At 51.8% G+C, this 16,644-nt stretch overlaps 1 protein-coding gene across 2 annotated transcripts in view; it reads right to left on the reverse strand.

The window, feature by feature from the left end:
• Positions 1 to 16,644, reverse strand: part of PTPRR (protein tyrosine phosphatase receptor type R) — a 103,357-nt gene that overhangs the window by 54,638 nt on the left and 32,075 nt on the right. For both annotated transcript variants that reach the window (XM_064166238.1, XM_064166237.1), the window contains exons 3-5: positions 7,043 to 7,156; positions 4,788 to 4,943; positions 1,701 to 1,811 (exon numbers count right to left, since the gene is read on the reverse strand). In XM_064166238.1, the coding sequence (XP_064022308.1) occupies positions 1,701 to 1,811; positions 4,788 to 4,943; positions 7,043 to 7,156 (381 nt within the window). The remainder of the gene's footprint in view (positions 1 to 1,700; positions 1,812 to 4,787; positions 4,944 to 7,042; positions 7,157 to 16,644) is intronic.

Here is a 16,644-nt window from a genome sequence, read left to right on the forward strand (position 1 = left end):
TCCAAGCTCATCTAGTCCAACCTAGCACCCAGCCCTAGCCTATCACTGTTAAGTGTTGTTGTGGGGGTGGCTGAGAGGCACTTGTGCAGCTTTGAGAAGGTGTTTGCTGATACTCTTATACCTTCTACTCTGCCTCATCTGTTGCTGTAAAGCATTCACACTGAATCCTGGCTTGCAAAGCCCCAAAGGCAAAGCCTAGGCCAAAGCATTCTTCTGCAGCAAGCCAAAAGCCCTTTGCCAGCTGTTGCCCGAGTAGCACCTCATAAAGATCTACCACTCCGCAGCTTCCCAATAGCTGTATCTGATGGGTTTGTTTTTTCAGGGATTAGCATTAGAGGTTTAGCTGGGACCTGACCTAATGTCATTAGCAATACAACCATTAAACAAGACTTAGCCACACAAAACATCTGTTCACTCGGAAGAGTTTAGGATTAAATTGCACGGATAAGATAAGCTGCTCTTTGACAGCTCCTCAGTGAAACAAAGGGCACAGGTTTCAGCAACGCTAAAACAAGAGCTCGAAATGTTTTAACCCTGTTTTCCTCCACTGATTGATTTGTTCTCATTTATTTCTGGTAATCCACAGCCAGGCAGCTCATTAATTGGCATAGAATCATAGAATCAAGCAGGTTGGAAGAGACCTCCAAGATCATCCAGTCCAATCTAGCACCCAGCTCTATTCAGTCAACTAGACCATGGCACTAAGTGCCTCACCCAGGCTTTTCCTGAACACCTCCAGGGATGGTGACTCCACCACCTCCCTGGGCAGCCCATTCCAATGCCAATCACTCTCTCTGACAACAACTCCCTCCTAACATCCAGCCTGAACCTGCCCTGGCACAGCTTGAGGCTGTGTCCTCTTGTTCTGTCTCTGGGTGCCTGGCAGCAGAGCCCAACCCCACCTGGCTACAATCTCCCTTCAGGTAGCTGCAGGCAGCAATGAGCTCTGCCCTGAGCCTCCTCTTCTCCAGGCTAAATAACCCCAGCTCCCTCAACATGACAGTGTTCACCAGACTTAACTTGGCACTGCTGTATTTTGACAGGCTCAGTGAATTATGGTTTTGACTTCCAAAATCACAGACTGGTTTAGGTTGGAAGGGACCTCAAGGATCATCCAGTTCCAACCCCCCTGCCATAGGCAGGGACACCTCCCACTAGAACAGGTCTCTCAAGGCCTCATCCAGCCTGGTCCTGGATACTTCCAGGGAGGTAGTGGAGCATAGAGCACAGAATGGGATCCCTTGTCCTGCTGGCCACACTGTCCCTGAGCCAGCCCAGGATGCCACTGGCTCTGCTGCCCACCTGGGCACTGCTGCCTCATCTTCAGCTACTCTCTCCCAGCACCCCCAGGTCCCTTTGTGCCTGGCTGCTCTCAGCCACTCTGTCCCCAGCCTGTAGCGCTGCCTGGGGACATTGTAGCCAAAAGAAGTCCTGACCTGAGTCACTGCACAGTTATCCTGTGGACTTAAGAGTCTGTTATTCATTTCTTCAGCTTCCTTCCAGTTAAATTCCTCAGCTGGACTCAAATCAAGAAGTGTGCTTCTAGAAACCTTGGCTCTGCAGCCTGATGAGAGTGCCCAACTCCTGCCTCGCAGGATAGCTTTGAGAGGACACCTCTCCTGTAAAGAGCAGGTGAGTCTCTCCCTGAGAAAAGCACCAAGTAAAGCACAGCAAAAAACAAGCAAAAAAGTCAAACTTACCATCAAGCAGGTTACTAGAATGACAAAGATGCTGAGAAATATGACAACTGCATAGAATCCTTCCTTGCTCCAGATTTTGTCTGCTTCACGCTGGCCTTGCAAAACGTTCTTCTGTTTTTGAGCAATGAAACAGAAAGAGGAAGAGAGAGAAAACAAACAGAAGTTACACAGTAATGAACACAGATGAAACAGCTCTGGTCAGGCATTAGCCACAGGTGGCATTCCACAGCAGGTGGCACTCGCTTTGAACGTTGCTCCTCACACACCCACCTTGGCTGCCTGTGCACCTGAGCCCAGCCCAGGAGGGCTCCAAGTTACATGAGATGAGCTAAAACCTTCTGGCTGGCTGCTGTGAGAATCCTTCACCAGGAGCTGTGGGCTGGTTGAGGTAAGCAAGCAGGAGTCGTGGTCCTCCTTGCAAAGCACCTGGCTCAGCAGAGCTCCCGTGTGGGCTGCGGGAGCTGCTCACTCTGCCTCTTCCTACTCTGCCTCTTTTTCTTCAGTGCTTATCTCTAGCCCCAGCACTCTTGGGTCTGTTTGCCCTTGGCACAGGAGCAAAGAGCAGGTGACTTGTCAGGTTATCTTCCTGAACTGGGAAGCCCCAAGGCTGTCATCTTTAGAGGACACACACTGGTGCACACATAAACACCTCTGACAGGCTGAGGGAGCTAGGGCTCTGCAGCCTGGAGAAGAGAAGGCTTCCAGGAGAGCTTGGAGTGGCCTTGCAGGATCTGAAGAGGGCTACAGGAGGGCTGGGGAGGGACTATTGACAAGGTCTTGTCATAACAGGAGGAGGAGAAGGAATGAGTTTGAACTGGCAGAGGGGAGATTGAACCTGGATGTTAGGAAGTTGTTTGCAGTGAGGGTGGTGAGACACTGGCACAGGCTGCCCAGGGAGGTTGTGGAGCACAGAAGTACAGAATGTCATCTTTGATCCCTTCAGCATCCTTGTGGTCCTCTGTTGGATTCTCTTCAATAGATCCCTGTCCCTCTTGAACTGAGGAGGTGAACCTCCCTTGGTAAGCCTTTCCCTGCTTTATCTTTCTGAAAACAAAGCTCAGTGAATATTCCCAAGTGCTGTAAACCAATAAAAAATGTATAGCACAACTTCAACACATCTGGCACACAACTCTGGAGCAAGTCAGTAGCAACAAGGAAATGTCTCTGCAGGATCTAACCTCAGGACAGCAGAATCACTATTAGGCTGCTCCCTTATGACAGAAGGGGTTGGAACTCAGCCATCTCTCACCCATGATAAGGATTCCTTTCTGCAGCGTCAGTGCTGCTCATTCAGAACTTTGTTCCTCCATGTGGGAGAACTGATAAGAATGAAGGTAACTTTCCTGCTCACTACAAATTGTTGACACCCAGAAAACAGGGAAAAGTGAAAAAGAAAGAAGTCCTGTCCATGATGTGCCTTGTGAGATCTCACCTGCAGTCCTGGGTGCAGTCCTGGGTGCAGTTCTGCAGCTGCCAACACAAGAAGGACATTGAAATGTTGGAGCCAGTCCAGAGGAGGCCACGAAGAAATTCAGAGGGCTGCAGCAGCTCTGCCATAAGGACAAGCTGAGAGAGTTGGGGCTGTGCAGCCTGGAGAAGAGAAGGCCTGGAGGAGAGCTTGGAGTGGCCTTGCAGGATGTGAAGGGGGCTGCAGGAGGGCAGGGGAGGGACTATTGACAAGGTCTGGTCATGAGAGGAGGAGGAGGAATGGGTTTGAAGAGGCAGAGGGGAAACTGAAAGTGGATGTTAGGAAGAAGTTGTTTGCAGTGAGGGTGGTAAGACACTGGCACAGGTTGCCCAGGGAGGTTGTGGAGCACAGAATCCAAAGCAGTGCTGGTAGCAGATCAGAGAGGGGATTCTGCCACTTTGCTCTGCTCTGCTGAGACCTCACCTGCAGTGCTGCATCCAGCTCTGGAGCCCTCAATACAGAAAGGACATGGAGCTGATGGAGCAGGTCCAGAGGAGGCCATGAAAATGGTCAGGGGGTTGGAGCAGCTCTGCTACAAAGCCAGGCTGAGGGAGCTGGGGGTGTGCAGCCTGGAGGGGAGGAGACTCTGGAGAGACCTTACAGCAGTCTGCCAGTAGCTGAAGGGGACTACAAGAAGGCTGCAGAGAGACTGTTTGCAAAGGGCTGCAGAGACAGGATGAGGGCAATGGCTTGAGGGTAGTGGAACACTGCAACAGGTTGCCCAGGGAGGTGGTTGGGCCCTTCCCTGGAGATAAAGTGAGGCTGGACAGGGCTGTGAGCAACTCTGATTCCTGATCACAGCAGCAGGTTGTGCTGCTCTCTGCTCCTAAGTGCCTTTCAGTCTGGGCTGCTGTAAGTTCTGAGCTCTTGGTTTTGATCCTTCATCCTTACAACAACTGAGGGTTTCTGTATGCTTTAAGTGCATGATTGCTCCCTTTGATTTCTCCTCCAAGAAGTTAACATCACACACTTCAAAGGCAACCAACAGAAGCCTGGTGCAAGGAGGCTGTAATGGTACATTTTGGGATTGCATCACTTTGGCATGAGCTCTGGAAATTTCCCCTTACAGCCCACATCTCCCAGCTGGAAGTCAGCTTCATAGAATCACAGAATGTCAGGGCTGGAAGGGACCTCCAAAGCTCATCCAATGCCAATCACTCTTGCTGGGAAGAACGTTTTAGAATCATAGAACCATGGAATGGTTTAGGTTGGAAGGCAGCTCAAAGCTCAGCCAGTTCCAAGCCCCTGCCATAGGCAGGGACACCTCTCACTAGAACAGGTCGCTCAAGACCTGGCATCCAGCTTCAACCTGCCCTGGCACAGCTTGAGGCTGTGTCCTCTCATTCCTTTAAGGCAGTTGATGCAAGCTCAGATCTAAAGCCTGCTTTCAATGGTAGCCCAGCCATGTGAGGAGGACCTGGGTATAAAGGCTTAGGGAGCCTAATGAAGCACTATTAACGTAATTAAACAGGGCTAGCTGTGTAATTGCCTTACAGCATTAATGCCTTCTTAGCTTATACATTTCCTGCCTCACGCTTGAGAACCTCAGCCTGAAGGAGCAGGGATGAAACCACTGCCTAATCCCTACCAAAACACAGGTTAGAAACCTGATAACCAACCTCAGGGGAGACCTCTGTTATTCCAAACTGGGCTAAGCTCTGGTGCAGAATGTTGATGTTGAGGGAACGCAGCACTTCTTCCGATGGGAGTGCCTCAGAAATCCCTGGCTTGCTGTTCAGGGGGGACACAAACAGCTCCACGCAGTTCTTCCTCCCCTGGCAAAACAAACAACCAAACAAAAGCAGAGTCACAGGAAGGGGCAGAGATTAGATAAATCGCTGCTGCCTGCAGGTTGGAACTCATTGCAAAACCAAAAGCATTTACTAGAGAGGCTGGAACCTGCTCTGTAGGGAGAGTTTGTCTGTTCCCTGACTCCTCAAATCCCAGCTGCCCGTGTAAGAACACCAAACATGGACCCCCGTGTTTTGTCTCCTTCACCATTGACCCTTAAGGGACCCTCTTCCTGACTCCAGTACCATAAAGAGAGCCTGAGGGAGCTGAGGCTTTTTAGCTTGGAGAGGAGGAGACTAAGAGGTGACCTCATGAATGCCTATATATATGTGCAGGGTGAGTGGCAGAAGGATGCAGCCAGGCTCTGCTGGGTGATGCCCAGTGCCAGCACAAGGGGCAGTGGGGGGGAGCTGAAGCATTGGAGGTTCCATGTGAACCTGAGGAAGACTTTTTTTCCTTGTGAGGGTGACAGAGCACTGGAAGAGGCTGCCCAGGAAGGTTGTGGAGTCTCCCTCTCTGGAGATATTCAAAAACTGCTCTGCCCTGGGGAGACCTCATCTTGAGCACTGCCTTCAGTTTTGGGCTCCCCAGCTGAAGAGGGACAGGGATCTGCTGGAGAGGGTCCAGTGGAGGACTATGAGGATGATGAGGGGACTGGAGCACTGCCTGATGAGGAGAGGCTGAGGGGCCTGGGGCTGCTCAGAAGACTGAGAGGGGATTTAACAAATGTCTATAACTCTCTGAGGGCTGTGGGTCAGGAGTGGGGGACAGGCTCTGCTCACTGCTCCCTGGGATAGGACAAGCAGCAATGGATGAAGCTGCAGCACAGGAGGTTCCAGCTCAGCACAAGGGGGAACCTCTTGACTGTAAGAGTGCCAGAGCCCTGGCACAGGCTGCCCAGAGAGGCTGTGGAGTCTCCTTCCCTGGAGCCTTTCCAGCCCTGTCTGGATGTGTTCCTGTGTGACCTGTGCTGGATTGTATGGTCCTGCTCTGGCAGAGGGGTTGAAGTCGATGATCTCCTTGGGTCCCTTCCCTGTGATCCTGTGAACTGCCTGGGTGTGTTCCTGTGTGATCTGCTGTAGGTGCTGGACCAGATGACCTTTCCTGGCCCCTTCCATCCCCTGAGATTCTATGACTCTAAGCTAGACAGGTCAATGTACCATGGTGAGGGGAGAAGCCATAGGAGGGGGTCAAAGGCAAAGGGCCAGCAGGGATTTCAGTAGATAGCTGAGCTGAGCTGTGCAGCCCTATTTTAGAAGTCCTTAAACAGGAATGCTTAGTGTAATGCTGTGGTACTTTGGCAGTGCTTCCTAATCCTGAGTCAATCCTCTGCAGACATGGACCACCATGAGGCACAGAGTTGGTTTAGGTGGCTGCACTGCACCTCCTTAAACTGGCACCACAAAATGAAAGGACCAGAGAAGGTTTCTGACACATTTAATGGGTAGGTAGAGAATACCTACTCTGCTCTCTAGTGATTCCTGCCCTGGTGTCTTTGAAGCAGTCCTGGGAGTCCAAGGAATGCTGTATTAGAGATGTTGATGGTGCTTATTCTGTTGCAAGGGAGGGGAAAGAGAGACTGCCAGTGTGAGCCTCTGCTTTTTCCTAATGTCCAATCTAAACCTCCCCAGCCTCAGCTTGAGGCCATTCCCCCTTGTTCTGTCTCCAATCCCCTGTGAGCAGAGCCCAGCAGCAGCCTCTCCACAATGTCCCTTCAGGTACTTAATTTGAGCCAATTTATAACAGAGATCTATTTTTTTCCTGTAGTAAAGCTTAAAAACATAGAAAAGATTGAGGAGAAAAAGCTTCTTCTGTCCTATTTTCTTGCACATTTCCATAAAGAGAGGAAAATAAATTAAAAAGAATTGAAAGGAGGGGAAAAAAGAATCAGGTCCACAGAATCATAGAATCAAGAAGGTTGGAAGAGAGCTCCAAGCTCATCCAGCCCAACCTAGCACCCAGCCCTGGCCAAGCAACCAGACCATGGCACTAAGTGCCCCAGCCAGGCTTGGCTTCAACCCCTCCAGGGACAGCAACTCCACCACCTCCCACATTTTATTAAGCAGATCCCTCTGGTACTTACAATGAGTCTGTTGATGTGAACTTGCTGAGGTAGGAGCCCCAGAGCTGCTGCCACCCCTCTGCGGAACAGCCGCAGCAATGTGATGTTCAGCTTGTTCACATCCATCTGCAGGGTCTGGAAAACAAAAGCACTTCAGATCAGTCATGGAATCACACAAACATCCAGCCTGGAAAAGCACCTCCTCAGCATCCCCAGGTCCAGAGAATGGCTTAGGTTGGAAGGATGCTCAAAGCTCAGCCAGTTCCAACCCCCTGCCATAGGCAGGGACACCTCTTACTAGAACAGGTCACTCAAGGACTCATCCAACCTGGCCTTGAACACCTCCAGGGAGGTTGTGGAGCAGAGAAGCACAGAATGGGATCTTTGATCCCATTCTGTGCTTCTCTGCTCCACAACCTCCCTGGGCAGCCTGTGCCAGTTTTTTATTGCTGCACAAGAAGCACCTTGACTTGAGGGACAAATTAATTTCCACCCACTTAAGAGGTCTTTCATGCAAGGGTCTTGAAACCTCCCTCTGCAAGGCCAAGTGAGCTTTCCAAGCAGGCAAATACCAGGCCAAGAGTGAGTGCTGTGGTCCTCAGGCTTCCCCTAGAAGCACCAAGGTCAATGTAGCTGTTAGAGACACACACAGAGTGTGCAGCCTTTTATGACTCTTTGTTACAGGGCACAATGGATCAAATTCAGGTCTGGCAGAAGGCAGTGTAACTCACCTGAAGCTAATGGAGTTCTTGGAGCACTGCCTGATGAGCCCTGGGGCTGCTTAGTCTGCAGAGGAGAAGGCTGAGAGGGGATCTGAGCTATGGATCTAAATAGCTGAGGGCTGGGGGTCAGGAAGGAAGGCACAGGGACAGCCTCTGCTCACTTGTGCCCTGCCACAGGACAAGGGGCATGGGATGGAATCATAGAATGGTTTAGGTTGGAAGGGGCTTCAAAGCTCATCCAGTTCCAACCCCAATCCCCCTGCTCTACAAGCTGCACCCTACACCATAGCCCCAAGCACCACAGACAAACCACCTGGAAACACAGCCAGGGTTGGGGACTTCACCACTTTTCTGGGCAGCTCATTCCAGTGCCTGACCACTCTTGCCAGGAAAAAATAGCTCCTAATGTCCAGTCTAAACCTACCCAGTGGCAGCTTCAGGCCATTCCCTCTTCTTCTATCACTAATGAGCTGTGAGCAGAGCCCAGCAGCAGCCTCTCCACAACCTCCTTTCAGGCAGCTGCAGCCAGCCATGAGCTCTGCCCTCAGCCTCCTCTGTTTCACACTACCCATCCCCAGCTCCTTCAGTTTCTCCTCAAAAGATTTATTCCCCAGCCCCCTCCCCAGCTTCCTTGCCCTCCTCTGCACTGGCTCCAGCACCTCCAGAACATGGACCTGTCCAGCCATTTGCAGGTTATAGCTGCACAGAAGATTTCATTATGTATTCTAACACCACCCCCAATAAACCACTGAATCCCTGCAAAGGTAATCCATGGAAATAACTACAGCAGGGCATTAGCACAGACACACAAGTTAATGTCTTACTGTGCTCCTAGAGTTGCTCCTTCTGCTTTGGAAAAGGAAGAGCTGAAGCATCCCACCCAGCACAGATCCTTTACCCTTTGCTCATCTGCAGTGTTTATCATGGACTGCAACCTGCTCCCCCAGGAGTTTGCAAGCTTTGACTCCACTGCTGCTGCTCCCAGTAGTGACTTGTTGAGCCTAGAGGACAACACCCTGGGGGACTCATTTCCCTCAGCAGTCCCCCACCTGGATATTGCAAACATAGTGATGGTTTCCAGGCTTACCTGGGGGCCTCAGTGTAAGAAAGATGCTGAGCTGCTCAAACGTGTGCAGGGAAGGCCTGGGCCTGGAGCACAGCCCTGCGAGGAGAGGCTGAGGAGGCTGGGGGTGTGCAGCCTGGTTCTGTGACTCTATGATGCTAAGTGCAAATGCTCCCAGGCTGGAATTCCATAAGACAGATGCAGTGTCCTTGGGAAAAGCTTGAGAAAGCAATGCTGTTCTTCCACACTTGGGAAGAAACTGCCTCCTTCTGTCACTGGGTACTTAGGTTCCACAGGTTGGTGAAGCAGAAGGTTCCCTCTGGCCCAAAGAAGCTCTGGAAATCAGCCAGCCAAGTACAACTCAACTAGTGCTGCCTCCTGCCCCTCTTCTTCCTCTTCCACAGTACAGACTGGGATTGATACCACCTAACAACAAAGCTGCATCAGACTTGTATCCTAGGGACAGCAGAGAACCACAGAACACATCTGGGTGGAAGAGATCTCCAAGCCCAGCCAGTCCAAACTTCAACCCAGTCTAGGGTCAATCCTCAAGAGAGCTGAGCTGAACACCCTTTCAGCCTCCTGCTTCTTTAAGAGGCTTGCAGAATGAGCCTCATAAAGTTGTCCTCATTCAATATTAGCCAAAAAAAAGAGAGAGATTCCCTTACAAAAGAGTCCCAGGGAGCTGTTCTGTCTGGTACAGCCTTTGTGCACAGCATGACTGTGCCAGTCACATCCTATTTCATCACCCTGGAGGCAGCTGTAGCCCCTCCAAGCCAGCAGACCCTTTAGAGCCCCTCCAGCACAGTGCTTTAGAACACATTTTTCTGCCCAGTTATTGAAGCTCTGGGTACAGCCAGTGTCAAGCTCAAATGCCAGGAACTCAGTACAGTTTCTCCTTGCTCCTTGTGTAAAACACTCATTTCAGGTGAGTTTTATGTTTCAAATGCTTCTTAAGTCACTGAACTTTAATTTCCTGGTACGAACTCTGCCAAATGGTCCTCAATAAATCAGCAATGCCTTGCAGGAAAAAAATGACAGGCATCAGGAAACCTCACCTCAAAATATCCTCCTCTTTTTGCCTTCAGAATTTAGTGTGTAGCACAGACATACATCCGTGTGTATATCACCTTACAGAACTAGAAGCCTAGAGCAATAGCTTTAGGTGTCCAGAGAAGGGCCATGAGGATGCTCAGAGGGCTGGAGCAGCTCTGCTGTGAGGAGAGACTGAGACATTTGGGGCTGTTCAGTCTGGAGAGAAGGCTCCCAGGTGACCTTCTTGTGGCCTTCCAGTGTCTTAATGGGGCTACAAGACAGCTGGGGAGGGACTTTTTAGGGTGTTGGACTGGGGAGAACAGATCTAAGCTACAGGAGGGGAGATTTAGGTTAGAGGTTAGGAAGAATCACAGAATCATAGAATCAGGCAGGTTGGAAGAGAGCTCCAAGCTCATCCAGCCCATCCTAGCACCCAGCCCTGCCCAACCAACCAGACCATGGCACTAAGTGCCCCAGCCAGGCTTGGCTTCAACACCTCCAGGCACGGCCACTCCACCACCTCCCTGGGCAGCCCATTCCAATGCCAATCACTCTCTCTGACAACAGCTTCCTCCTAACATCCAGCCTAGACCTGCCCTGGCACAGCTTGAGGCTGTGTCCTCTTGTGCTGTCCCTGGGTGCCTGGCAGCAGAGCCCAACCTCACCTGGCTACAGCCTCCCTTCAGGTAGCTGCAGACAGCAATGAGCTCTGCCCTGAGCCTCCTCTGCTGCAGGCTGCACAGCCCCAGCTCCCTCAGCCTCTCCTCACAGGGCTGTGCTCCAGGCCCCTCCCCAGCCTTGCTGCCTTCCTCTGGACACCTTCCAGCACCTCAGTGGTTTAGGTTGGAAGGGACTTCAAAGCTCAGCCAGTTCCAACCCCTGCCATAGGCAGGGACAGCTTCCACTAGAACAGGTCACTCAGGGCTCCAGAACTGCCCCCAGGACTGCAGGTGGGGTGTGAGGAGAGCAGAGCTAAGGGGCAGAATCCCCTCCCTTGCCCTGCTGCCCACACTGCTCTTGCTGCAGCCCAGCACAGGGTTGTGTCTGGGCTGCACTCACACTGCAGGCTCCTGTGGAGCTTTGCATCAGCCCAGACCCCCAGGGCCTGTTCCTCAGGGCTGCTCTCAGCCATTCCCCACCCAGCCTGGAGCTGTGCTTGGGACTGCCCCGACCCAGGTGCAGGACCTGTCACTTCACTGACACGCAGGCTGTCATTTTCATTTGCTCTCAGTTCATTAACGCCTTGCTCACGCTGGTGAGCAGGAGCAGGAGCATGGCCACACACATCCCCATGCACACAGCTTCCCTGGCACCTGGTGATTCTGTAACTCTCCAGCTGCTTCCAGCCCTGGTAAACACTTACTGACTTTGTTCCTCCTAATGAGCTGAGACTTCCCAGGTGACACAAAACACCTAAGGGGCAACCTGCGCAGACTGCAATTAACTCTGGGCTCCTGTTTCTGTTATTTAATTAGACACATCCATTTGTGAACAGTGCACAAGCTGCTCACAGAAAATGCAGGCAATTACCAGCAGCCATCAACCCCCATTTTCTAAGCAGCATGCAAGGCTAAAGGTGTTTAAAGCACAAAAACAAGGCGAGCAAACCATTCGGGTTTTAATGCTAGCAGCTTCTGCACTTTCAAAGCTAATTCCTGCTTCTGCCCAGGGCCAGTGAACAGCTACAGCAATCTGGTAAGAACCTCAGGCAGGTGAGATCATAGAATCAACCAGGTTGGAAGAGACCTCCAAGCTCATCCAGTCCAACTTAGCACCCAGCACTATCCAGTCAACCAGACCATGGCACTAAGTGCCCCAGCCAGGCTTGGCTTCAACACCTCCAGGGACGGTGACTCCACCACCTCCCTGGGCAGCCCATTCCAATGCCAATCACTCTCTCTGACAACAACTCCCTCCTAACATCCAGCCTGAACCTGCCCTGGCACAACTTGAGGCTGTGTCCCCTTCTTCTGTTGCTGCTTGCCTGGCAGCAGAGCCCAACCCCACCTGGCTACAGCCTCCCTGCAGGTAGCTGCAGGCAGCAATGAGCTCTGCCCTGAGCCTCCTCTTCTCCAGGCTAAACAACCCCAGTTCCCTCAGCCTCTCCTCATAGGGTTTGTGTTCCATTCCACTCTGGGCATATCTCAGGGTGTTTTCCCCCCCAGAGCAATGCAAAGAGTATGCAGAGAGGAAGGAGCTAGAGGTGGCTTAGGCTTTGGGAGCATCAGTTACTCTCTTTGCTGCTCCCTGCAGGTGTACACTGAAGGTTACTCAGGGCTTTAGTGCCCCTCTTCTACTCTGGGTCCTGCTTCATAGAATCATACAATCACAGAGCATCAGTCAGGGTTGGAAGGGAGCAGAAGCTACAACAAAGCCAGAAATGGGGAGATTCAGACTGGATGTTAGGAAGAAGCTGTTCAGCATGAAGGTGGTGAGAGCCTGGCAGGAGGCAGAACAAACACAGACTTGGGTCTGGTATTGGGAATATTCCTGTGTCAGGAGCAGTGACAAGCAGGGCCAGGGAGGTGACTGTCCCCCTCTGCAGGGCACTGCTGACGTCCTGCAGCATCACAGAACACTGAGAACAGAGTTGGGGCTCTGCAGCCTGGAGAAGAGAAGGCTTGGAGGAGACCTCAGAGTGGCCTTGCAGTATCTGAAGGGAGCTCCAGGAGGGCTGGGGAGGGACTATTGACAAGGACTTGGAATGAGAGGATGAGGAGGAATGGGTTTGAAGTGGCAGAAGGGAGATTGAAAGTGGATGTTAGGAAGAAGTTGTTTGCAGTGAGGGTGGTGAGACACTGGCACAGGTTGCCCAGGGAGGTAGTGGAAGCCTCATCCCTGGAGGGGTTTAAGGCCAGGCTGGATGAGGCTGTGGGCAGCCTGATCTAGTATGAGGTGTCCCTGCCCATGGCAGGGGGGTTGGAACTGGCTGATCATTGTGGTCCCTTCCAACCATGACTGATTCTATGGTTCTACCTAGGGCAGGCCACACAGGAACACATCCAGATTGGCTTTGAAAGGCTCCAGAGAAGGAGATTCCACAACCTCTCTGGGCAGCCTGTGCCAGGCTCTGCCACCCTCACTCAAAAGAAGTTTCTCCACATGATGAGGTGAAACCTTCTCTGTTGAAGTTTGTGATCAAGGTCCTGAGCAGCCTGTAGGTCTGAGGGACCCTGCTTTGGGCAGAGGGTTGGATTACACAATCACCAGTTGTCATTCTGTGAGAAGAAATCAACCACCACATTCTGGAGCACAGCCCTGTGAGGAGAGGCTGAGGGAGCTGGGGGTGTGCAGCCTGCAGCAGAGGAGGCTCAGGGCAGAGCTCATTGCTGTCTGCAGCTGCCTGCAGGGAGGCTGTAGCCAGGTGGGGTTGGGCTCTGCTGCCAGGCACCCAGGGACAGAACAAGGGGACACAGCCTCAAGTTGTGCCAGGGGAGGTTCAGGCTGGATGTTAGGAGGAAGTTGTTGTCAGAGAGAGTGATTGGCACTGGAATGGGCTGCCCAGGGAGGTGGTGGAGTCCCCATCCCTGGAGGTGTTGAGGAGGAGGCTGCATGAGGCACTTAGTGCCATGGGTTAGTTAATTAGAAGATGTCAGGTTGTAGGTTGGACTTGGTGATCTTTGAGGTCTTTTCCAAGCTGGTTAATTCTGTGATCCTGTGATTATAAATTAGACTCAGTGGGTTTGATCTCTGTCTTGTACCTACACAGCAACTCCCCTCCTGGATGTAATTCTCTCAGGGGAAACACCAAGGAAATGTTTGGGGATATTTTCCACCAAAGGGGAAAAGGAAAATCAGAAAAGTAAGAAAGTTTAAAGAAACAAAATGTTTCCTTCTTTCAATATGAACCTCTCTGGCACACTGCTGAAGTGCTTCCTCCAGATCCCTCTCCCAGAGCTCCAGGGTTGACAGCAGTACAACAGTGAGAAGCTTACTTCTCTGCCTAATAGCAAGCAGCTGTGTTGATGAGCAAACACAGGGCACAGAGCTGCCAAGAACAAGAGTGGCATTTTGCAATCCTGTTCCAGAGCAGCTGTTGTGATCATTCCAGGAATATCAGAGCTTCTGTGAGCATCCAGAAAAAGGTTCAGGGGCTCACAGGGATTTGCTGCCCTGCTGCTTGTTAGCCTCTGCCTTTGAGAGAACACTTGGAACAGCACTGTGGACAGCCAGACTTAGGCTGAGAGCTGGGCAGGGAGAAAGGGAATGAAACAAAACAAGGGCATTGGGGAAGAACAACCTCATGGACTAGGATAGGCTGGAGACTGGCCTGCTAGAGAGCAGTGATGGGGAAAAGGCCCTGGGGGTCCTAGGGGATGGGAGGCTGAGCATAACCCAGCAATGTGCTCTGGTGGCCAAGAAGGCAAATGCCATTCTGGGGTGGGTTAGAAAGGCTGTGGTTAGTAGGTCCAGAGAAGTTCTTGTCCCACTCTACTCTGCCCTGCTGAGGCTGCATCTGGAATATTGTATCCTGTTTTGGGTCCCTCAGTTCAAGAAGGACCTCAGGGAACTGTTTGAGAGAATCCAGCTCAGAGGCACAGCAATGCTGAAGGCAGTGGAAGATCTTCTTAGGAGGAGAGCCTGAGGGAGCTGGGGCTGTGCTGCTGGGAGAGGAGACTGAGGGGGGACCTCAGGAATGGTTAGAAAGATGGAAAGGTGAGTGGCAGGAGGCTGGAGCCAGGCTCTGCTGGGTGATGCCCAGTGCCAGGCCAAGGGGCCATGGGTGGCAGCTGAAGCATAGGAGGTTCCAAGGAAACAGGAGGATTTTTTCCCCCTGGCAGAGGCTGCCCAGGGGGGCTGTGGAGTCTCCCTCTCTGGAGCTATTCCAGAGCTGCCTGGATGTGTTGCTGTGTGATCTGCTGTAGGTGATGCTGCTCTGGCAGGGGGCTTGGACTGGCTGAGCTTTGGAGGTCCCTTCCAGCCCCTGACACTCTGTGATCTGTGCCTCTGTGCTGTTCCACCACACCAGCCCCCAGCACTGCTCACAGATCTGCTATGCAGGTATCACCTGAAGGAGGAAGGCAACTCCTTCAGATCACCTCACAGCATGAAATGTTCTGAAAGATGCCTTCCACTTCACGCTCAGTGGTGCAGAAATTGGCACAAAACCCAGAAATGAGCTCTCATTAAATCAAATTAACACATTACTTAAACTGTGTCAGTGCTTGCCTGAAACAGCAGACACAGACAGCCCTCCTGGCTCTGGCCAAATGTCCTCCTCTCCCAACACTGTGTCTCATGCACAGCTGTAAGCAGACCTGAAAGGAAAAGGACAGGCAGGGCAAGCAGGTGAAATCTCTCCCCTGATCACGTTCAAAGATCACATTCGGTGCTTCTGTGCTCCACAACCTCCCTGGGCAACCTGTGCCAGTGTCTCACCACCCTCAACCTGTGCCAGTGTCTCATCACCCCCAACCTGTGCCAGTGTCTCACCACCCTCAACCTGTGCCAGTGTCTCACCACCCCCAACCTGTGCCAGTGTCTCACCACCCTCAACCTGTGCCAGTGTCTCATCACCCCCAACCTGTGCCAGTGTCTCACCACCCTCACTGCAGAGAACATCTTCCTAAGATCTTGGTTAGTGTTCTTCATGGCACTGGATGGTAGCTGCAGGGTGTGAAAAAGTAGTCCTCTAAATAGTTCTGAACAGGAATCACAGAATCACAGAAATTTAGAGGTTGGAAGGGACCTCCAGAGATCATCCAGTCCAATCCCCTGCCAAAGCAGCAGCACCCAGGGCAGTCCACACAGGAATGCATCCAGGTGGGTTTGCAAAGGCTCCAGAGAAGGAGACTCCACAACCTCTCTGGGCAGCCTGTGCCAGGGCTCTGGCACCCTCACTCCAAAGAACTTTCTCCTCCTGTGGAGCTGAAACCTTCTCTGTTCCAGTTTGCATCCATTGCTGCTTGGCTTATTGCTGTGCACCACCCAAAAGAGCTTGGCCCCCTCCACTGGACCCCCAGCCCTCAGCTATTGAGTGACATTGCTCAGAACCCCTCTCAGCCTTCTCTTCTGCAGACTGAACAGCCCCAGGGCTCTCAGTCTCTCTCCAGAGGGGAGATGCTCAACTCCCCCAGGCACCCTTGTGGCTCTCTGCTGGCCTCATTCCACTTTTATCACTGTACCAAGCAGAAATGCCCATGGCAAACTTCTCTTATCCTCTGTCCACATCCCACTGTCCACAAAGCTTCCTGCTCTCCAGGGCAAGTCAGCTTTTTCAGCCCTGAAATCATCTGCTGTGGGGCCTTGGTCACAGCCTGACCATGGAGAAACACCTCACAAGGAGGGAATGCATTCAGGTGGGTTTGGAAAGTCTCCAGAGAAGGAGACTCCACAACCTCTCTGGGCAGCCTGTGGCAGGGCTCACTGGAAATTGGCCTTGCTCTGCCATAAGAGACAAGGGAATGCTTCACTACTGCAGGAAGCATTGGCATGTGCATTTACACTATCTACAGACAACCAACTTCATTAACACAACCAACAGAGAACCACCAAGCCCTTAAAGAGCATCTCTGGGCTTCCCCTCCCCTGGTTTTTTTCCCCTTTTCAAACATTACCATGGATTTCCATCCCCAGACACACTCATTTGAGAGCCTGGTGACCATCTGAAGTGTTTTCTGAAAGGAAGGAAAATCTCAGCAGGTTTAATTTCTCTGAGGACTGCACTTATTGGCAGATTGTTGTTTTCCCATGCTGGTTTTATTTTCCTGTCTCTATTAATATCCCAGCACTTGGTAACACAGCAGAATGTCTGTCCCACTGTAATCTCATAACTAAGACATTATGCAGGTAACAATTAGCTA

The sequence above is a fragment of the Pogoniulus pusillus genome, chromosome 27 (genome assembly GCF_015220805.1).
Source record: "Pogoniulus pusillus isolate bPogPus1 chromosome 27, bPogPus1.pri, whole genome shotgun sequence".
NCBI lineage: Eukaryota > Metazoa > Chordata > Aves > Piciformes > Lybiidae > Pogoniulus > Pogoniulus pusillus.